At 43.4% G+C, this 25,475-nt stretch overlaps 2 protein-coding genes across 3 annotated transcripts; one reads left to right on the forward strand and one right to left on the reverse strand.

Annotated features, from left to right (window-relative positions):
* Positions 1 to 89: 89 nt before the first annotated feature.
* On the reverse strand, positions 90 to 8,286 carry fam219b (family with sequence similarity 219 member B). 2 transcript variants are annotated; one of them, XM_027032068.2, is made up of 6 exons: positions 8,082 to 8,286; positions 7,124 to 7,235; positions 6,761 to 6,842; positions 3,853 to 3,924; positions 3,458 to 3,503; positions 90 to 3,026 (listed from the first exon to the last, which is right to left on the reverse strand). In XM_027032068.2, the coding sequence occupies exons 1-6, from the start codon at positions 8,151 to 8,153 to the stop codon at positions 2,877 to 2,879; spliced, it is 534 nt and encodes a 177-aa protein (XP_026887869.1). In that variant the 5' UTR covers positions 8,154 to 8,286; the 3' UTR covers positions 90 to 2,876. The 2 variants fall into 2 exon arrangements, with proteins under 2 accessions (XP_026887869.1, XP_026887870.1); XM_027032069.2 differs by lacking the exon at positions 8,082 to 8,286 and adding an exon at positions 7,433 to 7,541.
* An 11,723-nt stretch (positions 8,287 to 20,009) lies between these two features.
* Positions 20,010 to 22,786, forward strand: p2ry1 (purinergic receptor P2Y1). The gene has a single exon (XM_027032071.2). It carries the CDS (start codon positions 20,398 to 20,400, stop codon positions 21,520 to 21,522), a length of 1,125 nt encoding a protein of 374 aa, XP_026887872.1. The 5' UTR covers positions 20,010 to 20,397; the 3' UTR covers positions 21,523 to 22,786.
* Positions 22,787 to 25,475: the final 2,689 nt, after the last annotated feature.

Genomic DNA, 25,475 nt, shown 5'->3' on the forward strand with positions numbered 1-25,475 from the left:
CACGTAGTGTGCACATGTAATAGGTTCTGAAAGACTGCTTAAATATAAACCTCAAGCAGCGCAGAGAGAAAAACAGCTCCACCCATAAACAGAATCCGAAGTAAACTTTAATACGGAATATTTATCAGTTTGCTTACAATAAACGGTCAGATACTACACAGGTGTGTTATTATTCCAAAAATATGGTTACATTTAGATACAAATCCCCCCCCCCAACAAAACGTTATATTGCATCTTAAACCGAGTATTGGTTAGCAGTCACCATATGCTATGTGAACAGATTGTCCAGTTAGTTGCATAGAACAGTGGTGTAACAGACTGTTTTGTGGTCTGAGTGCAACATTTATGTGCAAGTCACCTACTCAAAATGCACCCCTTCACAGAACACACAGTAAATAATATTTCAGTCAGTAGCTACAGAGTCAAAGTTCTTTTTCTCCATCCAAAACCTGCAGTAACTTAAAACATACCATGAAACCAGCCTCCCTCTCAAGTTATATGTGTAACACATCGTATAAGATGGACTCCATATTTCCTGACAATAGCTAGCACCTGGCAAATCCTTGGAAATACCTTTAATTCTTGGTTTCCCTCTTTTTCATTCTTATTTTTATAATAGTAAAATGTTGGGAATGGTTACAGCCAAGAGTATGAAGCTGTAAGTCAAATCCAACAGTTCCTCTCCCTCTTTTGTCAGGGGGTGGGGTCCATCTGGTGGAGCAGCATGTGTTTGCGTTGTGCTGACTCTGGCTGCTCTAGCAGGGAGAGTGGTTTAGCTCACTCCGACCACGTTCCACTCAGAGAATACGTGTGCTGCACCCAGAAATGCCCCATTACTTTCAAAAACCCAGGAGATGAAGAAGTGTTCACAAAACTGGACAGAAACGAAAAGTACGTGAATAACATCATCAAAAGGAAAGAAACTAGACCTGCTTCCCCACAAACCAGTAACAATTAAACCTTAAGAACACAGTGCGTTTATAAAATACTGCACTCAAGTCAATCACTGCAAGCAGCTGTTTTCTGCCAGAAAAAGTCCAAAATCACTGCAGGTGGTCAGCTGTTTTTTCAAAACTCCAGCAGCTTCTGAGTAACAGATCTCCTGCGGTGGACATAAGATTAACATTTACAGGCCGTCTGTGTTGGTAAACTCAATGCCAGCCCATGTTGGTATTCATGCTGTTGTAGAGAGGCTTTAAAATATAGTTCCCTGCTGTTCTGGGTTACACAGCGTCCAGTATTACACACGGGGGCAGGAGCACGCCTCCCTGTGTACTCACACAAAGGTTTTCAACAGGGCAAAAATGAGAATCTCACATTCGCATAACCTTAAAAAAAAGAAATAAAAGTGCTAGTGTTACAGCAAACGTTTAAAGCTTAACATCAAGCTAAAAAGTAAAGCTTGTGTAATATAAATGCATAGACCAGGAGAGAAAACAGCCTTACATGCTTGAGCAGAGCGAGGTGTCTTCCCTCAAGTACAGGTGAAAATGACAGAAACATGTAGTATGCGGGCTGAGTGTCCAGGCCATGACATAACACTACATTTGTAACAGATCAGGGCTGGGCTTCCCAAAAGCATCATAAAACAGCAGAGTGAGTATTTAAGATTATCTTTTTGGAGGCAGGGCCCTGCGTGTTCCTTCCATGTCACCGTTAATGTTGTGCAGCTCCAGGCTTTGAACGTCGCAGATGTGATTGTGTAGGGTCTTCCCTACCATGCCCAGATCAGATTGCCACATCTGCTCAGCACTCTGGGCTGTAGCCATGCAGGGTGGCAGACTGAGAACTCCGCTTTACAACCTGGTTAAAACTGTCCAAAAAGGAGGGACATTTGTCCGGTCCAGTCCTCAGGGACACCCAGACAGTCAATGTATTTGATCTATCCCAGCTGATATGAGCAATCAAGAGCACAATTCGTACATAGCAAAGACGTGGACTATATCAGTGTTTCCGAGGACTGAGTTGGGAGAAGACAGCCTACGATGTGGCTACTTTAGTACGAAGGCCAACGTGTATAGGTAAGTGTTCCAACCCTGCACAAAACCCACTCACTAATGAAATAACCTTGTTAGTGATGCCTTGTTAGTCAGATGGCATTTCTGCCTGCCATGACTTGACATGCCCGATTCAGCTCCATTTAAATCACAAAGATGCGTTTGCTCAGCAGAAACAGAGGAATGAGCAAAGCGTGAAGTCCTCAGCCGATGAGACTTCTGGTGTCTTGTGAAAATCCCCACAAAATCTCTCTTGAGTTGACCTAAATATTCGAGCTACCTGACCAGTCCCTTGAAAGGTCACTGTAAAAACAAACAAACCAAAAAAAAAAAAAGAGGAAGACGACCACGCATTTTTTTGTTTGTGAACAAATGTTTGGTAATGTCAAGGATGGCGAAACAGTTTCAGAGTGGTGAGGGATTATGAGCTAGCCTGAGGAGGACATGTAACCTGGATCAAAGCTGAAGTTTACTGAGGTGACTGTTGTACCCAAAAAAGAAAGAAAAACAAAACGTGTCACCTACTAGACAAGGCTAGTGTTGAAGGCTTGCACACATCCTGCCAACTTACAATGACCTTTGCATTTTGATGCTTTTCCAAAAAGTGTCACCAGAAGCACAATGCAAAGTCATCATAAGAAGAAACGCATAATTAAGGGTCACAAAGAGGACAGCTCTATTCAGTCATGATCTTTGGAAAAAGACAGGAGATGACCGAGATCATCACAGAGGCTCTGGGAACCTTACACAGCAAATCATTAGGATTTACACTGCCTCGGCGACAATCCTGACCAGAACATTGGCCGTGCTGGCCAGCACAGTGGGCTACGGGCTGAAGGTTAAGGTCAAGGCTTAAGGGCACTGCTGGTGGAGCAGGGCTCACTGCATGGAGCAGGACGGGTGGGGCAGGCAGCAGCAGATGGAGGAAGCAACAGTTTTGGGAGGCACAAGGTCCAGGTCTTCGTCATCGGGGATCTCATCCAGCCGATAGCCATCAAGCAGGAGCTGCCGACTGACCTCCGGGTGCACCTTGAGGAGCAGAGGCGACGAGAGAATGGGAAAAGGAAGGAGGTGAGTGGGGATGGGTGAAGCTGGAATGGGAATCTCACACAGTAGCTGTGTTATTTTTTGTTGTTTTTTATTTTTGTTATCTGTTTCATCACTGAGTCATGCCACGCTAAAGTGACAACATGTACTACACAACTGGGCTTTGTAAACCAGTCTCTGAGATGTCACCAGGTGAAAAGCAGTTCTCAGGCAGTTGTTTTTGGAGTCCTTCGTCATCTACAGCTGAATCTGGGTCAAAGCACACACCACACTATCGAACCAACCAACCCTAGCATTCCAGCTGACCACAGTGCCAGCACACAATACCAGCTGCTGTATGTTAGTGAGTTCATCATCCCTCTCATTTGAGTGGTTTTTAATCACTATCTGAACCGTTCACCACCACATCCCACCTCTGCAGAAGAGTATCCAGATGAGTTCTGCTCCAGCTCGACATCACTGCAGGAGAAATCAGGACATCAGAAAGACACAACAGAAGTCTACTTTCACGGGGATGCACATACACAGTAGTTTTCAAAATTTTGCTGCAACTGGAGATTGGATGTTAATGGATTTTGTATGAAAGTACAGGTTTCCCCAAAATGCAAGACACTGATGTGTTCACAAGAGAAGTCTGGCTGTTCTTGGCAAAGTACTGAAGGCATCAACTACCAGTATCAGCAGTAATGAGGAAGTAGGCAAGTTCACACTCTCAAAGCTGGAAGGCCACCATGATTGCTTCATGCAGTGAATGTGGATCTTAAAGTGTGAGGTCATTAAAGCACCTCAGTGTATCTTATTGATATACCTGTCCGATTCCAAAGACATCGCATCTTCTGGATCCTGGCTAAGTGCTGCATATCCCTTATTGAACTTCACACTAAAAAGGAAACCCAGAAACATCATTCACCTCATTACTGAGAAAAGAAAACAAGCGTACTGATCTAAACTCACTCATCTTTTATTGTAGTACAGGTGGCTTTGTGAAGTGAAGAAAAAACACTTAAGTGTTAAGTGCAGTTCTGTTTAAACATTAACAAGCATCAGTTCTTTGTGTGTTTGCTAAAGGATGTAACCATTTGAACACATTTGTCTGTGAAAGAAAAAACATTGTGGCATGTTTCCTGGTTGTAATTTCAGTTGCTATTGCTTTTTTGTTGCATTTCCACAAATTTGGTAAATCGAAATAATGAAAGTACTTGAATTGCAGAACAAAGTTTAGCAACTAATTTCAGAAGTCCAAAAAGGCCAGTTTTGACTGATATCACTGGACAACAAATTTTTACAAAAGGCATGCTTCTGAGATAAAATTAGCCAATTTTAATTAGGTTGAAGGTGCTGAGCACGAATTTGACAATATAAATGCTGACTTGGCTACCGTTTCTTAGAAATTCAGTTTTTTTATGCATTAGAAAAAATATGAAATAACACATACTATAAGAGAAGTCCTGTCTATTTGTGACTTTGCTTTTCCAGTCGTTTATGGACCTGCTCAGGATCATCTCTGACTAGCGCCCAACAGTAATCAGCCAACACAGAAGTGGACCACTTCCCCTGGTATCTTTTCTCAAATGCTGAAATGTCCTGATGAAAGCGTTCGCCATGCTCGTCGCTTACCATGCCGCAGTTTTCAGGGAAAAATTCCAAATGGGAATGAAGGAAATGGATCTTTAAGGACATTGTCAATTAAAGTTTGAGATACACTGACAACATGTCTTTAACCAATTCCTTGTAGTTTCCAGCCCTGACATTCCCGAGGAAGTTTAGTTGACACCAGACGAAAGGCATCCCAAGCCTTTTTCTCATTACCCTTAAGCAGGTAGTCGAACTTCTCGTCTATGAAGAGTTGACGGATCTGAGTACCCACAAAAATTCCCTCTTTAAATTTTGCTTCGCTGATCAGAGGGAATTTCTCAGACATGTATTTAAACGCTGATCCATTCCGATCCATGGTTTTTATCAAGTTCTTCATCAAACCGAGTTTGATGTGTAGGGGTGGTAGAAGTATTTTGTCCGGTTCTGCCAGTGCTGAATGCTGCAAATTCTTCTCTCCAATCTTCAGGGACTTCCTCAGGGACTTCCTCTTTCTTCACATAGTGCAAAGAACGTGCTCTGCTGTCCCATTCACATAGAAAACAGCAGTACTTTGTATATGCCAGCGGCAGACCCATCAACAGAGCAACTACCTTAAGGTCAGAACAGATATGCTAGCCATACTTACTGTATTCAAGACAATCCAGCAGCTGCTTCATGTTGTCATATGTCTCTTTCATATCCATGGCGTGTCAGACAAGAATAGATGGAAGACGATTTCTATAATGCAGCAATATTGCATTATACTCATTTTTGAAGAGTCTATAAACAATCACCATTCTTGCGGGTAACGTTGGATTCCGAGGGCATTCAACAAGCTGTTGACGTCAGAGCAGAACACAAGCTTATCTACCTTTCTGAAGAAAGGCTCTAACTGCAGATGCCACTTTCGATACAATGTCACTCGTACATTTTCCTGAAGAAGATTCCATTGCTGAAAATCTTGAGCCTAGTAATTCTGCTTTGCTCTTGGACAGCTCTAGATCACTAACGAGATTGTTCAGTTCTTCCTGTGTTATTCTGTGTGGTGCAGTTGATGCACTTTGACTGAAGTCAGGATCAGTTTCCTGATGATCATCTGACGTCGAAGGTCCAGGAAACTCCAGAGTCATTTAGTCTCCATTGTCATCGTCTGAAGGATCATTAGAAACTTCTGTCGGAGGTTCGGGAACATGAAGTCCTTTGCCATGCAGAACAGGTCAGATAGCAGAAGGTATATTTGTATATGCTATTGCCCACTTCTTCTTCTTTGTAATGCCTCCAGAAACAGGAGGCACCATGCAGAAGTAGCAGTCAGTTATGTGATTGCTGGGCACCCTCTATACCATCGGAATGGCAAAGAGCATCGACTTTCTTTTTCCATTGATCCATTGTGACAGATTTGTTGCATACGTACAACAACATATGTGTGGGGCCAAAGTCACCGATCTTGCATCCGAAATACAGATGATATGCCTTCTTCACTTTTGCATTTGAAGCAATGTCCTTCTTCTGATTTGAAAAAGTCACTTCTCCACAAATGTAACAAGAATTGTCCACAATATTGATACAGTTATGAGCCATTGATACTTGTTGATGGACACTATCTGAATTACTTCAGTAGTGTTTATAACACAGCTGGAATTACATTTAACCTAACGCAGCTGAATTTACATCTAACATTACGCTTAGCACAAGAAGTAACAGAAATAAATTACTTGTCCTATGGTGTCTTGCTTTATCTATCTCCCTATTGCGTAATCTTATGTCAGACAGTGATGCAACAGACCTTCCTGGGTATGATCATCATGATGAGATACAATATTTCTCAGTATTTTGAAATATTAAAAATTGTATCTTATAGCTGGACCTAATACAATGTCTCTTATGGATCACATGGACTTATCTTTAAAACAAGAGCCAATAACTAATTTTCATGGTTATATCCGTGTTTAGGACATTGAAATCATTAAGAATTGCACCTTATTAATTCAGAAGCATTTTTGTTGTTGTCCAGTGTATCTTAAGCAAGCAATGTTAAGACAATTAGCACATTTTAGCAAAACTAATGTAAATTTTAGCAAAACTAATGTGACAAGCAAAAGGTTGTTGGGAAAACACTGAACAACAGTGAATTCACTCACGTTTTAGCACCATGCCTGAGTGGCAGTACAAGGGGTTTGCCTTTCTTCTTTAACGCTCTCCTCGCCATCTCTCTGTGTTTCTCTGCACATGTTCATATACAGACAGAGTAGCAGCAGAACAACCAAAGAAACACTATTTTAATCAGATTAATCAGTCCCCAGATGCTACAGAAAATCTCATATTTAAGAAAGACAAGTGATTGGTTGTATTAACTAAGTACGCAGAGTATATTTACAAAGGAATAACATTCAAACAGGCTTGAATTAGTTAATGCCAGCAGCGACTGGGGACATCTCTCTATTGAAGTGGAAGCTTAGCTGTTATTTGAGCTATTTCTGCAATAACAGAGAAGTACTCCTCACGTAGTTTCATGTGTATAGCTGGAACCTTGGACATAAGATACGGTCCTCTCTTCTCAACCAGTTTATTTCCCCCATCTAGAACGGCCTTGGGTTTGTCGCCACAACCCGCGTTCTGCGGGTAAAGAAATGTAGCAACATACTTTGTTTCATTATATCAATGCGACATCGAAATCATAGCTGCTTCTGGCAAGGTAGGACGTACTAAGGTAACCTAGCCCAGGTAAGGTAGAAAAGTGTGTGTGTGTCTGGTTGTCTGTCAGACTTTTTAAGTAGCTACATCATGAGTTGCTGGATAACTATCTATCTTACCTAGTAATCAATCCATGATGACATGGAAGGCAAGGACAAAATGTCTGGCGTACCGCACATAAGGGCTTTACGAGTTTACTGACGAACCAGAATAAAAATAATTAACGCTAGCTATGTATTTCGCATATTACTCATTACAAATTGGACGCTGGAAATGAAATCAACAAGTAGCCTGTTTGCTACAAATAGCTAGCTACAATTTATTGCATTGTTTGACAAAATAGCTAACTTAGCTAGCCAGCAAGCTAGCGGTTAATTAACCTAACCAGCGACACGTATGGCGGTTCATGGAAACAACATAGTTCTAGATTTAGATATAATTTGACATTGCTAGCTTCAAAGCTAACCTATACATCTCAACAATGATCAAGGCTGAAAAACTGGATTGTCTGACAGCTAGTTGGCTGGCTAGATATACAGCTAGTTAGCCGACTGTCAAATTAGGCTAGCTACTGTTAGCTCGCGAGCCAGTAAAAATGAGTTTAGCTACTTAACGCTACCGTTATTTTAGTCAGATTCGGTTAGCTAACGTTACCGTTATGAGTTTAGTCAGATTCGGTTAGCTAACGTTACTGTTATGAGTTTAGTCAGATTCGGTTAGCTAACGCTACCGTTATGATTTTAGTCAGATTCTGTTAGCTAACGCTACCGTTATTCGCGTCGACTTCGAAGAATCACCAGCAAGATTGTCTGTCTCTTGTTCTTCCATGATATCGTTCATGTTTCAGCCAAAAACTAAAAAAAAAAAAACCCCAAAGGCAAAAGTCATGTCTCATATAATCCTAATGCATGTCATGTTTACACAGGTCAACTAAAACCAGAAACGTGATGAAAACAGGAGCTTTCCAACAGGGCGGCCGCGAAGGTGTATTTTCAAATTAAAAGTACCAAAGCAAGTTAGCCTAGCTGGCTACCGTACGTATAAAATACTACTTATTGTTCCAAACATACTTTGATGTAATACTAAATGCAGCGTAGCATAAGAGATTTTTGTAGTTTATGGTTAGTGGTTAAGGCTTTTGAAGAATCACTTGTAGTTGGATAAAATGCCAGGTTTTGAATGGCTTTGCCTGACCCCAGTTACACCTACTTGAGGCCAGTTTTAAATTGCGTTTGTTTGCGTGAGTTTTTCCGTAAACAAAGATATATAAAAATGTATTAGGCTTGCAAAAATTGTAAATGAAAAAAAAAAAATAATTAGAGAATCTTATACCAACTATAAGTCATTATGAATTTAGAAATCATGATGGAATTTTAAATCTTTATTTATTTGGGTTAATGTGTATAATTTTCACTATTAATATATGAATTCATCAAATATAATCAGAAATAAAAATGAAAATATGCGATTAGATGTGATTCTAAGTTACATAGCTCAACGTTTAGCAAACATTTAACTACCAAACGAATTTGAAGTGGAAGCAGTGTTTTGCAAAGGATGACCACAAGGTGGAACTAATGCGCACTAATTACATTAACCGTCAGCGTACTCAAAATTATTCATCAGGTTTGTAAAAATATGATTATGATATGACTTTTTCTTGCTTGAAATGAAACAAATCCTCACTGTACTGTAAAGCTTTGAGCAAATGAAAAATTCCATGTAAACAATATTTTTCAGGTACCATCACATAATTCAGATGTAAATGATAATTTATGCATTTGTGCATTACAATGTGATGAGTTAATGTGTGTGTTCATGCACACTCTCTCTCACTCTCTGTTTCTCTCCTCTTGTCCTTCTTAGGTGCATTTACTATTTATTGTTGGTGGTGATTTGATACAGTGCTGATTCAATAATGGCAGAGATGCAACTCGAACTTCTAGCACTTAATGTGAAGTCACTATGTTTGGAGTAGATATGGCACTCCTTACTGCTGCCATGTCTTTCTCTCTGGCCATTTGCATTAGCTGCTGGATTAATAGTGCACAGGAGAAGACCTTTATTATGCAAGACAGTTAGATTCATTCACTTTATAATGCAGCTAGTAAGCAAGGCGTGGAGGCGGGGCTGTTTCAGTCAAAAGACCTTTCCTGACCCTCAACACATTAAGAATTCTTTTTACAGAAGATGGACATGACTTGAGCACAAAGAGAGAGAGAGAGAAAGAGAGAGAAAGAGAGAGAGAGAGAGAGAGAAAAGATGTCTTTGTTTCTCTGTGCGTGTGTGTGCGTGTGTGTGTACGTGTGTGTGCGTGTGTGTGTGCGTGTGTGTGTATGTGAGTGAAAGAGAGAGAGATTATTCCACGTGATGTCAGAACCGCAGCTACACTATTGGGGGTGGTGATGGGAGAAACCGGTTTCTAAGTTGCTGTGAGGATGGAGAACACCACCAGTCCAGCAGGTGACAACGACAGGACCTAGGAGGACAGCAGTAGAGACTCACGCAGGACACAGAATGATGCTCCTCTCTTGCAGTGTGTGCAGACTCCATGACGAAAGCTCAGGCAAGCGGAGCCTGAGAGAACCCAGTGTGAAAATGCCAGCAGTCATGACACAGGACACCCGCAGTGGGGTAAATGCTGGTAATAGCAACGCTCTGTGTTTACCAAGAAAGCAGCAGTCAACCACCCTCCCCCCTCAGGGCTGAGACTTGTACCGTATACATGAAACAGGTTAATAACCTGCTCCTCTAATAGAATACATTGTTGTTGTTGTTGTTGTTGTGGTTATGGTCATTATTATTATTATTATTATTAGTAGTAGTAGTAGTAGTAGTAGTAGTAGTAGTAGTAGTAGTAGTAGTAGTAAAGTTGAATACATTGAATTAATTAGTTTACTTAAAGCTTATAATATCGGCTACATATCGGAAGTTTCTAACATTACTGTTTAAGGTGATTTTTTTTTTCAGTGAAATGCCAAAAGAAAAGAGTGAATAGAGTGGTTCAATTCATCAGTCCAGCCACCAGAACAGAGGGGTGAAATGCTGTGTGTCTCACACATGTGCTCATTTTATTTCATGCTCTGTTATCCCTAAAACGGTGGAAAGGCTACCTCTCGTTGCTAGGTGCAGATTTACAGAGCACTAGGTTTTTTCTTCTGTAATAAAGTCAGCGACTGTGTTTACATACACACAATAGCCTGACTAAAGCTTTTTGTCAGTCTATGAAAGTGGACCAAAGATGTTTATAAGAGCTGAATATAAGACTACTTTACATGCGTAGTCTGACTTTACAGCAGTGAATGCCCCCTTCATTCAACAACGTTTAACCCATGTGCAAGTTTCCCAGTTAAAAAGAAACAAAAATCCATACTACCCGGCAACCAGAAGGGACATGGCCTCTCCCTCCCCACCCCAGCTAAATGTGGACTCTTTCCCCTTTTGTTACTCATTTGCATGTTTTTTGTTTTTATTTTAGCCCAAACAGAAGCTTGTTTGTTTTGGTATCATAAAGCTGGCATCAGATGTGTGCAAGTGCCACTCATTTCCTGAGTCAGGCCCTCCATCTGAGCGTTTTTTTGTTAGAATTTCCCTCCAACAGTCTTGCACATGGCCTGCACATTTTGAGGCTTAGGCTTATGCTTAAGGTTAGGCTTAGCCTCAGGGTGACTAAGGCCTTAGTTGGACCATGACAGCTATAGCAGGATGTTTACGTGGTCTACAACTTCATCTGACCTACAGTATTACTCGGACTAATATTGAACCACCACAGGTGTACATGTAACTGTAGTGAATGTCAAAGCAAATATTGTCTGGTTGGCTGACAGTTCCAGGATCCAACGTCCAGGACCACAGTTTTCCTCATAATGAGGGAGCAAAGTTTTGAGTCACTAATGTCTGGACTTCAAGACTGTAAATCTCCTAAATCCCCATTCGGAATCACAATATGCCTGTCCGTAAGTCCGGAGCTCTAATTCACGCTCCGGCAAGGAATGCGCCCTGGTGTGCACCCGGAAAGGGCCTTACCATGGAGCTAGTACGGAAAGCTCATCAGCTTCTACACTCTACCCCTCTCAAGGATAAAACTGTCAGTCGATACCAGTCTCCTCATGCCAGTTACTAACCAGATCAATGAAAGCCCTTATGCACTAAAAGCTTTTACTAAGCATGTTCAGTGCTCGGGAAACACACTGATGCACATTAAGCAGTAGCAGTGCTATTTTTTCTGGATGGTAGGAGGCGTGTATTTTACTCTCATCCTAGAAGGACTATGTCATACACCAACTCTCTCATATATCAAGTCTCACATATACCAACTCACATATACCAACTCACATATACCAACTCACATATACCAACTCTCTCATATACCAACTCTCTCATATACCAACTCACATATACCAACTCACATATACCAACTCACATATACCAACTCTCTCATATACCAACTCTCTCATATACCAACTTATATATACCAACTTATATATACCAACTCACATATACCAACTCTCTCATATACCAACTCACATATATCAATTCTCTCATATACCAACTCTCTCATATAAAGGGCAGAATTGTTCTGCAGGGGAATGTCTCTCTCTCTCTCTCTCTCTCTCTCTCTCTCTCTCTCTCTCTCTCTCTCTCTCTCTCTCTTTCTTTTATTGAAGATCATCCCTTATTTTATCGGTTATTCTCTTGTTTGGAAAGTTTTGTAGCCATTTTCTGTCAACCACACACACACAAAGTAGATGTCTGTCAGAGGCCCCTTTCTCTCACACACTCTTCAGTCATAAAATGTTTCATCTCACTAGCTGACTGCTTTAAGAAATGAAATAAGTGCAGAAAGAAAGAGTTTGGCACCAAAGGGCTGGAAGCAGCTCTTCAGGCACATACTCTGCATGCATCTGTCTACATGTGCATGGGTGCATGTGTGCACACGTGTGTGTTTGTGTTTGTGTGTGTTAAAGGTACACCCTATGTGTGTTGTAAAAAGAAGTGCTCTTGACAGAATAAAATGAATGTCTTTATTAGCGTGTAGGGGTGTTGTTTGTCAGAGTAAATTATGTTGATCTCTAATCAGGTCACATATTGTGATAGGGAGACAAATCTAAAACAGGCTTTAACTCTATATTGAATTATATAATGATCTTCATCTTTTTCCTATTTCCCAAGTTTATGTTTCTTTTCAGGTTTCTCTCTCATTAACAGTTCTCTCTCTCTCTCTCTCTCTCTCTCTCTCTCTCTCTCTCTCTCTCTCTCTCTCTCTCTCTCTCTCTCTCTCTCTCTCTCTCTCCCATGAGCCCATCATGATGAAATAACATTCACTGCTTTCTCTGACATACTGATGTATTAGCCAAATTTAGTTTGGTTGTGCTGTGCTGCCAAGCTCATAATAAACTCAACTGTGCCCAAGTAAAATTATTTCCAAGTGTAATGAAACAACACAGGAACAGAAGAACAAAATTATGAGAGATTCAGAATATGGAATCAAACTTAAAATTAATCATTCCTGTATAGGCTAAGTGAACTGTTCAGATATGGCAAGTGTTGTACTGTCATTATTTCAAGGTGTCTTCACTTACCAAGGAATCTTATGTACTGAGAGTCTGAGACTGACATGTATCCATGCAGCTCATTCAACTTTAGAGACATAAGTGACAAATCAGAGCAAGCTAATAGGAGCCTCGTCTACCTGGCAACCTTCCCAAAGCACTTATGAGAACAGGTTACATCAAAGTCGGTGGTCTTTTTGATACCATTCAGAAAAGCGTGACCTTTTGAAACCACCCTGGTGTGCTCATGCATTTGTGTGTGAGAAAGCTTATACTATATCGCCGGTTCCCTCCACAACATAACCTGCCCCGATAATTGGCAGAGGTCATTCCAAGCCCAAGGGGTGATTTTCCAAAATACACAAGCACACACAGGCTTATATTTTCAAAAGTGGAGTGCAGTTTATGTAAGACTGACTATAGTACTGCCTACTCCATCCGTGTAGTTCGCATAACAGTGGCTGGCTGGCAGAGTTGGGATTAGACAAGCTAGGACAGGTGTCCCATCCATCTGGGTGAGACTGGAGTCTCCTGTCCTCAGCCCATAGCGCCAGATCCCACGGAAGCCAACGGCCAGTACCAGTGACGCTCCTGTAGGTACACTGGCACGTTCTGGAGTCGGATTGTTAACTCAGGCAAGGCTTGTCCTTTACCTCACAACTCAGTGCTCTTGGCATGAAGAGGTGGAACTGACAAGATAAACATATCTGACAGCTCAGGGCAGCAAATGACTCGAGTCCGACATGAAGAAAGTAATTGTCTCAAAATGTCATTTTTTTAAAAAACAGTTCCACACCTTTAGTCTTTGTGCTTGTGTAAAATCTGCACTGTGAGGTTGGCCAACTGATAACTATGGTATCTTTTCATGTGATTGCATGCTGTAGAATGTCCATATCGAGTTCTACCTGTACCACAACAAACGTGTTTACTTTCTGGTAAGCTTTGCTTTCCATAGGCCAAACTGGTCTGAGTGTGAAAACAAAAATAGCATTTTCATTCAGGTAAATATTTCTGTGGTAATTAATGTGCAGATGTGCTCATCTGAATGCTGGGGTTGTGTGTGTGTGTGTGTGTGTGTGTGTGTGTGTGTGTGTGTGTGTGTGTGTGTGTGTGTGTTGGGGTGTCAACACCGCTTGGCTTACAGGTGAGTCACGGACACACCTCTAAATTTGTTTGGCTGTCTGTCATCACTCGTAGGTGGAAGACGAGCTGTGATTCATTGCGGTGCATCTTCATGCCAGCGGAACCTTGACACTTGCTTCACATATTCCGTTTCTGTTATACTTTTTTTCACCAGCAGTTGTTGACATACTCTTCCAAGGTAGGCTGTACTGCAGCATGCAAACCATCCCCCCCACCCCAAGGTTAAAGAGGTAGGTGGCACAAAGCTTGCACATTAGTGGTCTCCGTGCATTGTTATGGTCAGAGAAACCGAGCTATATTGCTTTTGTGTAGTTCTGAAGGAGATGGAGGATTTCGATCTCTCGGGCAACAAAGGGGATGCATTAGAGCACTTCCTGTCAGCTTTTCTCATCTGTGGAATTATGAGTAGAGAGCCTTAATGCACACGATTACCATGTGTACCTTAATGCAGTCTTTCCCATTAGCTCTTGAGCCTCACAGCTACAGCTATTATCTGATAATGCTTATCAGATCTGTTTCACTCGAACAAGCACATCATATTTGTGGCATTTCAATATATATGTAGCAACAGAACTGTTTGTCTTATGAATACCACAAAAGCCTCCATCATAGAATACGATAATGTTTTTATAAATGATTAATGATCTAAGTGACAGACGGACAGTCAGGCAGACAGATGAAGAGTCAGGTAGACAGATGGTAGATGGTAGGTAGATGGATGTATTACTTGCAGGAATCATGTGTTCAAGCATATAGATGTTCATCACACACACTAGCAGTGGGTCCTCACCCTTCCTGGCAATCAAATGGAACCTACAGTCAGAAAACTCGGCCAAATTCTCCCAGATAGGCAATCATGGGCCACCCTGGTGAAAACTAGCATCCATGAACCAACAGGTTATGCCTGACTTCCAGTGAAGAGATGAATGGATGGATGGAGAAAAAAATAGTGTAGAGTAGTGATGACTGGTGATGAAGGAGTGACGATGAAGAAGGTGTGTACACTCTGGTCAGTGGTCTGGCATGGTGCGCGAAATGCTCCTGTCTGCTTTGCAACTTCCCAGCCTGGAATCATGGGACTGGCTTCATCTCCTGGTCCATTCGCTGTATCGTATCCATTGTAATTGGTAGGGTTTGAGATCAGATCTAGAGCAGCCCTGATCTGAGCGTGTGCACATGGAGAAAGACAGAGGGAGCAGGCGAGCGTCAGGGTGAAGGTGACTGCAAGTCATTTGCCACTGATCAGCTGCTTTGGCTTACGGGACATTTCCCGCCTAATCATGTCACTGTTCCAGGATCCCTCTACCTGCAGGATGCCGGGCTTAAGTAGGCAAAATGGAATAGCAAAACTTATCTGGGATAAATACAACTATAATTGGAAGGTGAAAAGCGCTCAAGTGAAACCGAGTGCAAATTCAAGCTAAATACCAAGTCAGCTAAATACCAAGTCTTTACTACTGGTTTTTGTCCCCATTGGCCAGCTGGTAAAACACAACCTACATTTCCTGCTGTCATTTGCCTGATTGTAGGAGGTAACTAGGTCATGTTCCACACGAACTAGATCATGTTTGGAGATGTATTGGGGCAAGCAGCGAAGACGAGCCTGAGTGCTAACATTTCAATCATGTCTTATTTATGCAGACGGCAAGCAAGACTATGAGAATAGCTCCGTATGTCTAACCAGCTGGTGAATAACCCAGCACCTCATCTCCCAAAACTGGCTCGCTTCACAACAGGACAGACACATGAGACACGCAGTCGTAAGTCTGCTATAATTTGAGAGGACGGTGTGTTTACATAGCCGACCCCTTTGCTCTGCGTATTTGGGTTTTTTTTGTTTACTGATATCACCACAACATCTGCGTCCATTGTGCGGGCAGGAAGTGGCCCTGCTCCGTCTCAGCGAAGGATCGCCGCTGCTGCTGCCAGCATCTTGTCAGCACATCCGAGGACTTGCAGGGGACGCCCAGACCTGTCTCGCTATATCCCACTTGTTGGGTTTGTTGGCAGTACGACGGTTTTGTCTGTGACATCAAAATCATGCAGTCTGACTCCGTCGTCCCAGTGGCCTCGTTAAACACAAAAGGCCTTGAACATCCCCAGTGCTCCCACTTATTTCCGTTCTCGTAGTCTTCGGTGAGTCGCTGTTGCCACGGGCTCGTTCATCACCCTGTTAAACAACCGAGCGCCGCCGAAAAGCGACGGCGCGGCCACGACAAGCGCCAACGTTTTAAGTAGCTTGTTACGAAAAGACGCAGCCTATATAACAAATATAACAGCAGCCACCTTTATAACAAAACCATCCAAATGTTATGTTACGATGTCGGGGGGCGCATCTGGGAGAAGAATTCGTACTGCCGGAGGAGCTGAAATGGCTCGCGATAAAGGACATAAATTGACATTTCTTTTCACTGAATAATTAAAAGCTTCCGTTATCAACCTTGGTGCTAATTTGGGGAAGCATATTTCAGATACTGTTCCTTAAGCGCTGCTGATTTTATGGTCTAAACACCTACTTTCCTGCTACACAGACTAAAGCGATTTAAATTTTCAGGGAAGGACATGTTGAGAGAGGCAGACAGATTATCCTGAACAGAGAGACAGACTATCCTGGGGAGCGAGGTATCCGAGGACAGACGAGGAGAATCAATAATGTCAGATAGACAAATGGCTGAAGACACATTAGAGAGAGAGAGAGAGAGAGAGAGAGAGAGAGAGAGAGAGAGAGAGAGAGAGAGAGAGAGAGAGAGAGAGAGAGAGAGAGAGAGAGACAGATACAGACCTGTTAATGAGAGAGAAACCTAACAAGAAATGCAAATTTGGGAAATTGGAAAAAAGATGAAGATCATTATTTAATTCAATATAGAGTACAATAAGTAAAAATACAAGTAGGCAGAGCAGGCTGGGATTTTTCCTGCATGCTGCCCACTCCTCAAAGCGGCGCTGCAGCTGCCTACACCAGACCGTTCCCTGTGCTTTCACGCACTCCACCCAGCTCGTCGGCCTGTTAGCCGAGCCCTGCATGCGCTGAAAAGGCGAGCCGAAATATGGGCGTGGGGACACTGCTTGGGCTGTGGTCCACTGGGCCCATTAGCATCCCAAAGGCAGCAGACTAACAAACAGCATTACTGGTGATGACGACAGTAATGCTGACGTCATCAGTGAGGATGAGATTAAAAACACATGAATTCCCCCATATCTATCACACACACATCCTCATTATTATTGGATGTAGGAAGCCTTTCCCGTAGCCAGCGCACTGGGCTCCCGGCTCCACCATCGAATCAAAGCACATCCCACATTAGGGTTTTCTCCAACTTAGCATGTCGGAGCATTGAAACCGTTCGAGTGTGTGCGCACTGATGTGGCTCCCCTGTGCTGGATTTGAAATCATCTCACCGAAAAGTCTCGAAACGCTATCTGCTCTCTTACAGTAATGCGATGATGATGCAGGGAAAATCAGAGCAGGGGAAGGAAGAGGAAATTGGTCTGTGTCACACAAGCATAGGACATCTGCTTAGCCTGGACCAGGGGTGAACTCATGAGGACATGCTGACCTGCACAGAGGAATGATGTCTGTCCATATTCCCGTTTAACAGAAATGACGTTTTGTGTAAGTGGTATCGGTTTGTGCCCTGTCCGCTGCCTACACGGGCCTGAGCTTAATTTGTAGTTGTCACTGCAGGCAGCAGTTGAGATTGTCCCTCAACATATCTGCCAATGGACTCACCCCACAATTTTATTTTGATGCTGTAATTGTTCAAAATTTGGTTGATCTCTCCCCCTCCTTTCTGTCTTTATTTAATTCCAGAAGGGGATGAGCCTTCGAAGAGATGATAACAGAGGCCAGAGAAAGGTTAGAGTCAACATCTATGTGAGACTTAAATCAGAATTCTACATGACATTTAACCCAGCGTTCAACCTGTCAGGGTTCCCCGCAGGACCACAAACGTAGTTTAATATCATAGGGCTAATCCAGAGATGTTGGCACAAAACAGGCAGAGGTCAAACTCCAGGTAGCAGGTGACAAAAGCCATTATAGGAGCAGGAAAGGGAATATCTCAGAAAGGGATGACTAGGCAAACAAGACTTTACGCAGACTAACAGAACAGTTTATATAGGGAAACACAAGGGGGTAAATGAGACTCAGGTGAAACTAATAATCAGGAGACTGGGAATGAACAGGAGGCTTGTGGGTAATGTAGTCCGTGGTAGACTGTGTTCATGTGGTAGGTGTGACGCTACCACAATTCCACCTCACATTTAAACCAGCAACTCTTCTTCCTTCTGGTTTTGGTTTGGTTTTGTTTTCAGCATTAATTAAGCCACTGAAAATTAACCCAAAAATGACATGATACCGGTTTCCATACTATTAGAGAGAAACGTTTCCTCTTGGACGCAGTAATGTCATTTCTCTTTTTCAGGTGTATTAATTCTCATTAATCCTTGACTGCACTCGTGGCAAGTAGATACTTTTCAGGTATAATCCCTCGGAAATCAGGTGTCAGATGGCCATGGCACTGACTGATTTACTGCCCACGCACTCCTCAATGCAATCAGCCCTCTCACTCTTGCAATTTATCCTCCTCTCCTATTTCTGTCTAGGTCTGCAGCTCTCCCTCTCCCTCTGTATTTCTCTTTATCCTCTCTGTCCGCCTCTTCCCTCACTTCCTCTTGTATTCCGCTTTCTAGGTCCTCAACAACTCATTGGTCACATTGATAACATCATTAATAAAAACTGTTGACAATAAATGTCTTTATTGATTAGTTAGGCTGCCGCTTAGCGACATTGTTTCGGGGAAAAGGCGTTTGAAAGGTATGGAAGGTGGAGCATGATGGACATCTTGCACATCACCGTGACATCATGCGGTTACAGGACAGCAGACGGAGAGGATTTTCCTGAGGCTTTAGGACCTCTCCATCTTATTTCCGACTCGTCTGATTCTCTGCGCCATGGAAATTGCTTTTCAATTGCCACACCTTAATTGCTGTTGGTGCACTCCTCTTAGGTGCAGTGTAAGATAACAGGGTTCATGCGAAAACCTCTCTGTGTGGTGAACAATGCCCTTTCTATGGGCTGTTTCCTGTTTCCTGTTGCCCTGGCAAAGAATGTACGCTAAATGTACAAAGGGGACAATATCTTCAGGTTCCTGGGAACTCAGATCTGGATTAAACTTGTCTGTGTAGCATGAATCAGATCAAAGTAATAAGGCCAAATCGAACCTGTTCTAATATAGGGGGTGTGGTAATACCACCTCTTCTGTCTGATGTAAAATGTGATTTTTAAGGGCACATATGGGAAGAAAAGGCAGGACTGAGAGGGAAAGAGAGAGAGAAATCTGAAATGAAATGGAATGTCTCCTTGATATATGATGGAAAACAACAGGACCCTGTTTGCTGAAGTAGGACTTGGTGTGTGAGAAGAAGTGATAAATGAATCTTGAGAGTTAAAATGGCAGCTTGACATTTTCTCCTGAAGGAAGAAGAAATTAGTGAGAACAGCAATGCAGGTCTGTCTCTGTCTGTCTGTCTGTCTGTCTGTCTCTCTCTCTCTCTCTCTCTGTATGTGTGTGTGTGTGTGTGTGTGTGTGTGTGTGTGAGACACCACTAAAGCATGCAATATTTTTTTTGTTCTTTGGTAGGAGAGTATAAATAGTTACTTGTTCAATAAATAAAAGTCGTTTATCTTTAAATCTAGGAGTTTTGTTGAAAATTATTTTAAACACTGTCCTTCATACATGCAAAAGCCGAAATCTAAACACAATATCTGCACGAATGCAATATAACCAGTTTTCTCTGTCTGAACACGTACACGCGGGTTTAATAAATAAAGACATGGAGAATGAGTTGCTTATAACCTCACTGAAGGATGCTTCGCACCTGGAGAAACGGCTTGGCACCTGAACGAAACAACGGTGCGTATACAGTTAGACACAGACTGTCTCGCCCCGCCCCTTCCCACGCGCTCACGCGATGCCGTAGCTCCTTATGAAGTGCCAGCGCGCGAGACGCTTGAGACGGGCTCGCGGCGCCGTCTGTCCTGCGCCTGCTACCGTCGTCAGCGCGTGCGGGACCAGAGCCTTGAGGCTCGACCGGCTCAACCGTCGTTTCTGCAGGACGACTCTGTCCAGCACAGGGCGGAAAGCGCCGCAATGCTCGCCAAAAGTGAAAGTAACCGCGTTGAAGAATGTAAAGGCGCGTCTCCGTGGTGAGTGAGATCAACTTTTGCTTTTCTTCATCGAGGGACCGGATTGGCGGATTTCGCAATGCACTTTTTGCGGCGGTAACTCATGCCCCTGAACTTTGCCACACGAGGACACGGTTTTCCCTGCTGATGTTATTAACTCTTGTTTCTAATGATGCCCGTAGAGTCGATGTTGGCGTGACTGATGACCGTATCTGCCCATCTTCACGGGTGTTTTCTTTATCGAGCCACACGTCTTTCCGACAACATGACAGCGGAACTGAACTTTACCTCACTTCTCAATGTGACTGAGATTCCTAATCACACAAAAGGCTGCTCGCTGACAAAAACCGGGTTTCAGTTTTATTACCTGCCGATAGTGTACATTATTGTGTTCATCACCGGATTCATCGGGAATAGTTTGGCGATATGGATGTTTGTTTGCCACATGCGGCCGTGGAGCAGTATTTCGGTGTACATGTTTAATTTGGCGCTGGCGGACTTCTGTTACGTGCTGTCGCTTCCATTCCTCATATTTTACTACTTTAATAAAACTGACTGGATTTTTGGCGACGTGCTGTGCCGGTTGCAACGTTTCATATTCCATGTGAACCTCTACGGAAGTATCCTCTTTTTGACGTGCATCAGCGTGCACAGGTACTCCGGGGTCGTGCACCCGCTCAAGTCCCTCGGCCGCCTCAAGAAGAAGAACGCCATACGCACGAGCGCGCTGGTGTGGTTCATAGTGATAGCCGGGATCGCGCCGATCCTGTACTATTCACGTACGGGACCCAAGCGGAACGTGACCACGTGCTACGACACGACCACGGAGGACGAGCTGCCGGGCTACTTCGTCTACAGCATGTGCATGACGGTGTTCGGCTTCTGCGTGCCGTTCCTCATCATCCTGGGCTGCTATGGCTTCATTGTCAGAGCTCTCATATATAAGGACATGAACAACGCACCACTGAGGAAGAAATCCATCCACCTCGTCATCATAGTCCTCGCCGTCTTCGCCGTCTCATATCTGCCATTCCATGTCATGAAGAACCTCAACATGAGGGCGCGGCTGTACTTTCAGAGCCCGGAGATGTGCGACTTTAACAACAGAGTGTATGCCACCTACCAGGTGACCAGGGGCCTGGCCAGCCTCAACAGCTGTGTGGACCCCATTCTGTACTTCCTGGCTGGAGACACGTTCCGGCGCAGGCTCTCCAGGGCCACCAAGAAGCAGTCCAGGAAGGGTGACGCGCCAACCCAGTCCAAGAGCGAGGAAACCGCTCTCAACAGCCTGCCCGAGTTCACAGAGAACGGGAACAGGCCTCTGTGAGGAACACCTGGCCATAGAATGAAGCCTGTGTCCGAGAAAGCGCTTGCCGAAAAGCGCTGAACTGTGGTTGGTTTTTTTTGCCACGTTAATGCCATGATGCGTCGTCAATCTGTTGAACATCCATCCCTGAGCCAGAGCCGCATGTGGGAGCAGACATTCCTTCCAGGCTAATGGGATCTTTGACACGTCGTGTATGTCGTAATCAGTCGTAATTCTCTGTGTGAATATTCCTTCATAGTACTGTATTGTATTTGTCAGTATTATACGAGTGGAACATTTAAAAAAAAAAGCTGCTGTCTGGTGGGTAATGTTATTTTTGGGTTCTGCCAAAGCTTGACCCAAACCAACATGTCAGAGTTGGTCAGCAGGGCAACTGTAGATGGGCATGAAGGCACATATCACGCAAAAGGTAACAAATGTATTATACAGTAGCAACATTAAAAGTTATATGAGGCAAGAAGCCTTCTCTTTATCATGTCTGAAAGGAGTTTGGAGAGGCCACTATGGAGCGATTCATCCACTACGGAGTCCTTCATCCACTACAGAGTTGTTTATCCACTACCAATTTTAATTCAGAAGGTCCCGACTTGATAAAAGGAGGGTGTGTTGCAAGACACGCGGACGTTGAGAAGCGACATGCCCTCACTCGGCGATGAAGAAGAATGTGAGGCAGAACTTTCGCTGATTTTTAAACTCTGAAATCACCCAACACCTGGTGGTGGCCAGAAGGTAGAGTGCATACCTCAGGTTATTAGTGACCTGCCACGCCAACACTTAACTGATCTACAAACAAACTACCGTGTTGGACTAAAGCTGTCCAATTTTATTGACAAAAACAAAATAATGCATTATATTTTAAGTATTGACATTTTGTTTGTCACTATATAACACAGACTACAAATTACAAAACCACTTTATTTATGGTTAATAACCACTTTATTGCAGCAACATGAATTAGATTTTTTAAAAATTAATTTTATTTAAATTAATTTATTTTTGAAACAAATATAGTTGTAAATAGTTCAAATCACGGTTGAAAAATGGACAAGGACAGAAAGGTCACAGGTCGCTAAGGACCTGAGGTGTACATCTAAGGCTTAAATGCGAAATTGTGGGTAAAAGCCCATAAGACTTGCTGACAATGCAGAGCAAAGCTCTGTTACCGGAACACTGTCTTGTGGATCATAATTTATGCTGTGACACATGAAGGAACTACCTTGAATTGTGTGTTCAAATTCCCAGTAAACACCCTGCTGTATATTGACATGTGTTTTGTATGTTTCTTTGGCATGTACTGTTATGTCATGACAAAAACCAAACCACAAACAAAACAGCGACTTACTGCAGCGGATCCTGCCGTAGGGATAGAATAATCAATGACGAAGTCATTAGACACACAGTGCAGCTGAGGCAACTCTTGTTTTTGTCCAATGTTTAACTACAAAAGCTGCAACTACAGGAGGCGGTATACATTCTGCAGACTTTCTCCATGTTAACAGAGTCTCATTGGAATATGTGGTTCCTGTGGACCGTTTGTGTATGTATGCATCTGTGTGTGTGTATGTGTGTGTGTGAGCTAGCACCTTTAGAGCTACAGCCCTGGGTCGGGCATCGTAGTTCGTACCGGCTGTTCCTCAGCCTTGCCAAACACCATTAAACCCCAAAGCCATCTCATTAAGATCCAAGGCATATTGGAATGCTTGGACAACGACTCCATGTCCTAAAGTGAGGAGGAGGGGCTCCGAACGTGCCCTCCGATGACTTGGAAATACATGCTCATTAGCATCATGGTGATGAGGAGACAACACCTCGTCATCTGTGTTTTTTCTGTTCCGATGGATTAATCCAGACATCCATGAAGCCTGTGGGGATTTAAAATGTCTGGCAAGCCACCGCCTGAGTCTGGCGCGCATCTCTAATATGTATATTCAAGTGAAATGCTCTTGTAATGCATCCTAATTACAGCAGACACTTGCATAATATCAGGGAAGGAATAGCCTCTTATTTTAAACCCGTCCCATCAAGTCGATGTTGTTATAGACGTGTCTTTTGTAATAAGGAATTAGCTGAGAGTAAACTTATTTTATATTGGTGGGACTGCCTCAGTCAGCAGTGGCATTGATCTGTGTGTGTGTGTGAGATGATCAATAGATTAAAAAATATAAATAGTAAAATAGTAGGCAATAAAACAAAATGACACATTATGGAGTAAAAGTAACATTTAAATCACAGGACAATTATAAACATAATCAAAGTCTAAATAAATGCTGTATTAATTAAGTGTTTTTAATCACTCTCATGTTTTAAGGTAGAAAGTTCTAGAGCGTAGATCCATAGTAAATAAAAACAGATAGATAAACTTTAAAAAAGAAAAAACAGACAAGAATCAGGTCTTGGATGAATATATACTATCAAACACAAATCTTCTACCGGTTAGCAGTTCTGCTGTAAGAACAAGGTAAGTTTCAAATCCCAAATGTAGTTTCTCTAATGGCTAAGAGTTTAATGTTTTCTCAGCTGTCAGACAAATGTAGCTTCTCAACAAATCAAAACTCTGGAAGAAAGGAATTTCAACTGTTACCAAGCGTCTAGATTGCTGTGAAGAATTCTCGCCAGCTGCCTAGTGGCAGCGATGAAAATCTCATCGAAAGAAGACGAAGAGGAAAAACCGTGCATCGCGTTATGAAACGCAGCGTTGCGGAGGCAGCACACACACAGCTTCACAGATGCCAGCGGCTCATGTGCTGATCCCTTATTTCTTCATTATTATGTCTGGGTGTCACATTTCCCTTTTCTCCCTCCCTCCCTCCCTCATGTTGGGCCTGCTTTGCCTTTCACTTCTCAGAAAGAGGGCAGAGGCACTGGGCGGGACAACAGAAGACCAGAGCGCGGCACCGTTTCCCTTTCTCCGTGCCCTTTCCCACGCATGCCTTTGTACCCTGGGACAAAGGAGGAGGGGCTTCACGGAGGCCGGGCAGGGTGTCCGGAGGGGGCCCGGGGGCCTGCGGCAGAGCTCTGGGTGTCTGCAGGTCTGGACTGGCACTCACCGCCACCGCCCGCCCCAGTCCTCTGTGTAAACCGAGTGACTTATTTCCTGGCTTTACAGAGTGCTGTATGGACTTGGCTATAGATCCAGAAGCCTGACATTTAGACAAACAGGTGGCTGTGTTCCTGTTGTCTGCTTTGCCGTACTGTGACGGGTTACTGAATCGTGTTGTCGTTTTAGTCATTGCTAGTGCCGTATCCAGGCACTAGCGCCTGTGTGTGGGGGCCATCCTCCCTCCATGGCACCACGGACACTATTAGTGCTTCGTAATGGGTTTGTTCTTCCTTTGATTAGGAGTTCGAGTACATTGACAGATGAATGGCTGGATGTGTGGAATGAATGGAGTGATTGTCAGCGCTTGCTCAGGCCGTGTGTGCGAGCCCACGCTTGTGTGCCGCGGCCTGTGTAGGAAGGGGTGCATGGTCTCCGTGCCAGGTCAGTGCCAGTGCTAGCGCCAGTGCTACACTGCCTGTGTAGTAAGGGGTGCATGGTCTCCGTGCCAGGCCTGCTGAGGCATGAAGGACACAATGAGCTCTGCCCGTCTCTCCCCTCTCTCTCGCCTTTTCTCTTTTCTCCTCTCTCTCTCTCTCTCTCTCTCTCTCTCTCTCTCTCTCTCTCTCTCTCCGGTTGGCTGACCGTCTCTCTTTCTTGCCCTCACATACTCTTTGTTTCTCTTTTTCTGTCTTTCTCTTTCCTGCTGTGACAAACCGCCTTGTGACGTGAAGAGAGTGGGAAGAGAAAGAGAGAGAAGAAAGGATGGAAAGCGTTTGAGGAGAGAGAGAGAGACGGACAGAACAAAGCTTTCCAGTCGTAGAAGAGTAACAGCCCACTTGGAGGGGCCAAGTCAGTTACCATGGCAATGAAGCTGGGTGAAATATGAATGCTCTGTGCCAGCAGCTTTACCGAG

The sequence above is a fragment of the Electrophorus electricus genome, chromosome 4 (assembly GCF_013358815.1).
Source record: "Electrophorus electricus isolate fEleEle1 chromosome 4, fEleEle1.pri, whole genome shotgun sequence".
Taxonomy (NCBI): Eukaryota; Metazoa; Chordata; class Actinopteri; order Gymnotiformes; family Gymnotidae; genus Electrophorus; species Electrophorus electricus.

What these genes read in the sequence shown, in the direction of transcription:
- fam219b (XM_027032068.2), bottom strand. Translation starts at nt 8,153, where the DNA reads ATGAACGATATCATGGAAGAACAAGAGACAGACAATCTTGCTGGTGAT. An exon ending in CTCAGGCATGGTGCTAAAAC is followed by an intron (nt 3,925 to 6,760) that starts GTGAGTGAATTC and finishes TTTCCTTTTTAG; the next exon opens with TGTGAAGTTCAATAAGGGAT. An exon ending in ATGTCTTTGGAATCGGACAG is followed by an intron (nt 3,504 to 3,852) that starts GTATATCAATAA and finishes TTTCTCCTGCAG; the next exon opens with TGATGTCGAGCTGGAGCAGA.
- p2ry1 (XM_027032071.2), top strand. Translation starts at nt 20,398, where the DNA reads ATGACCGTATCTGCCCATCTTCACGGGTGTTTTCTTTATCGAGCCACA.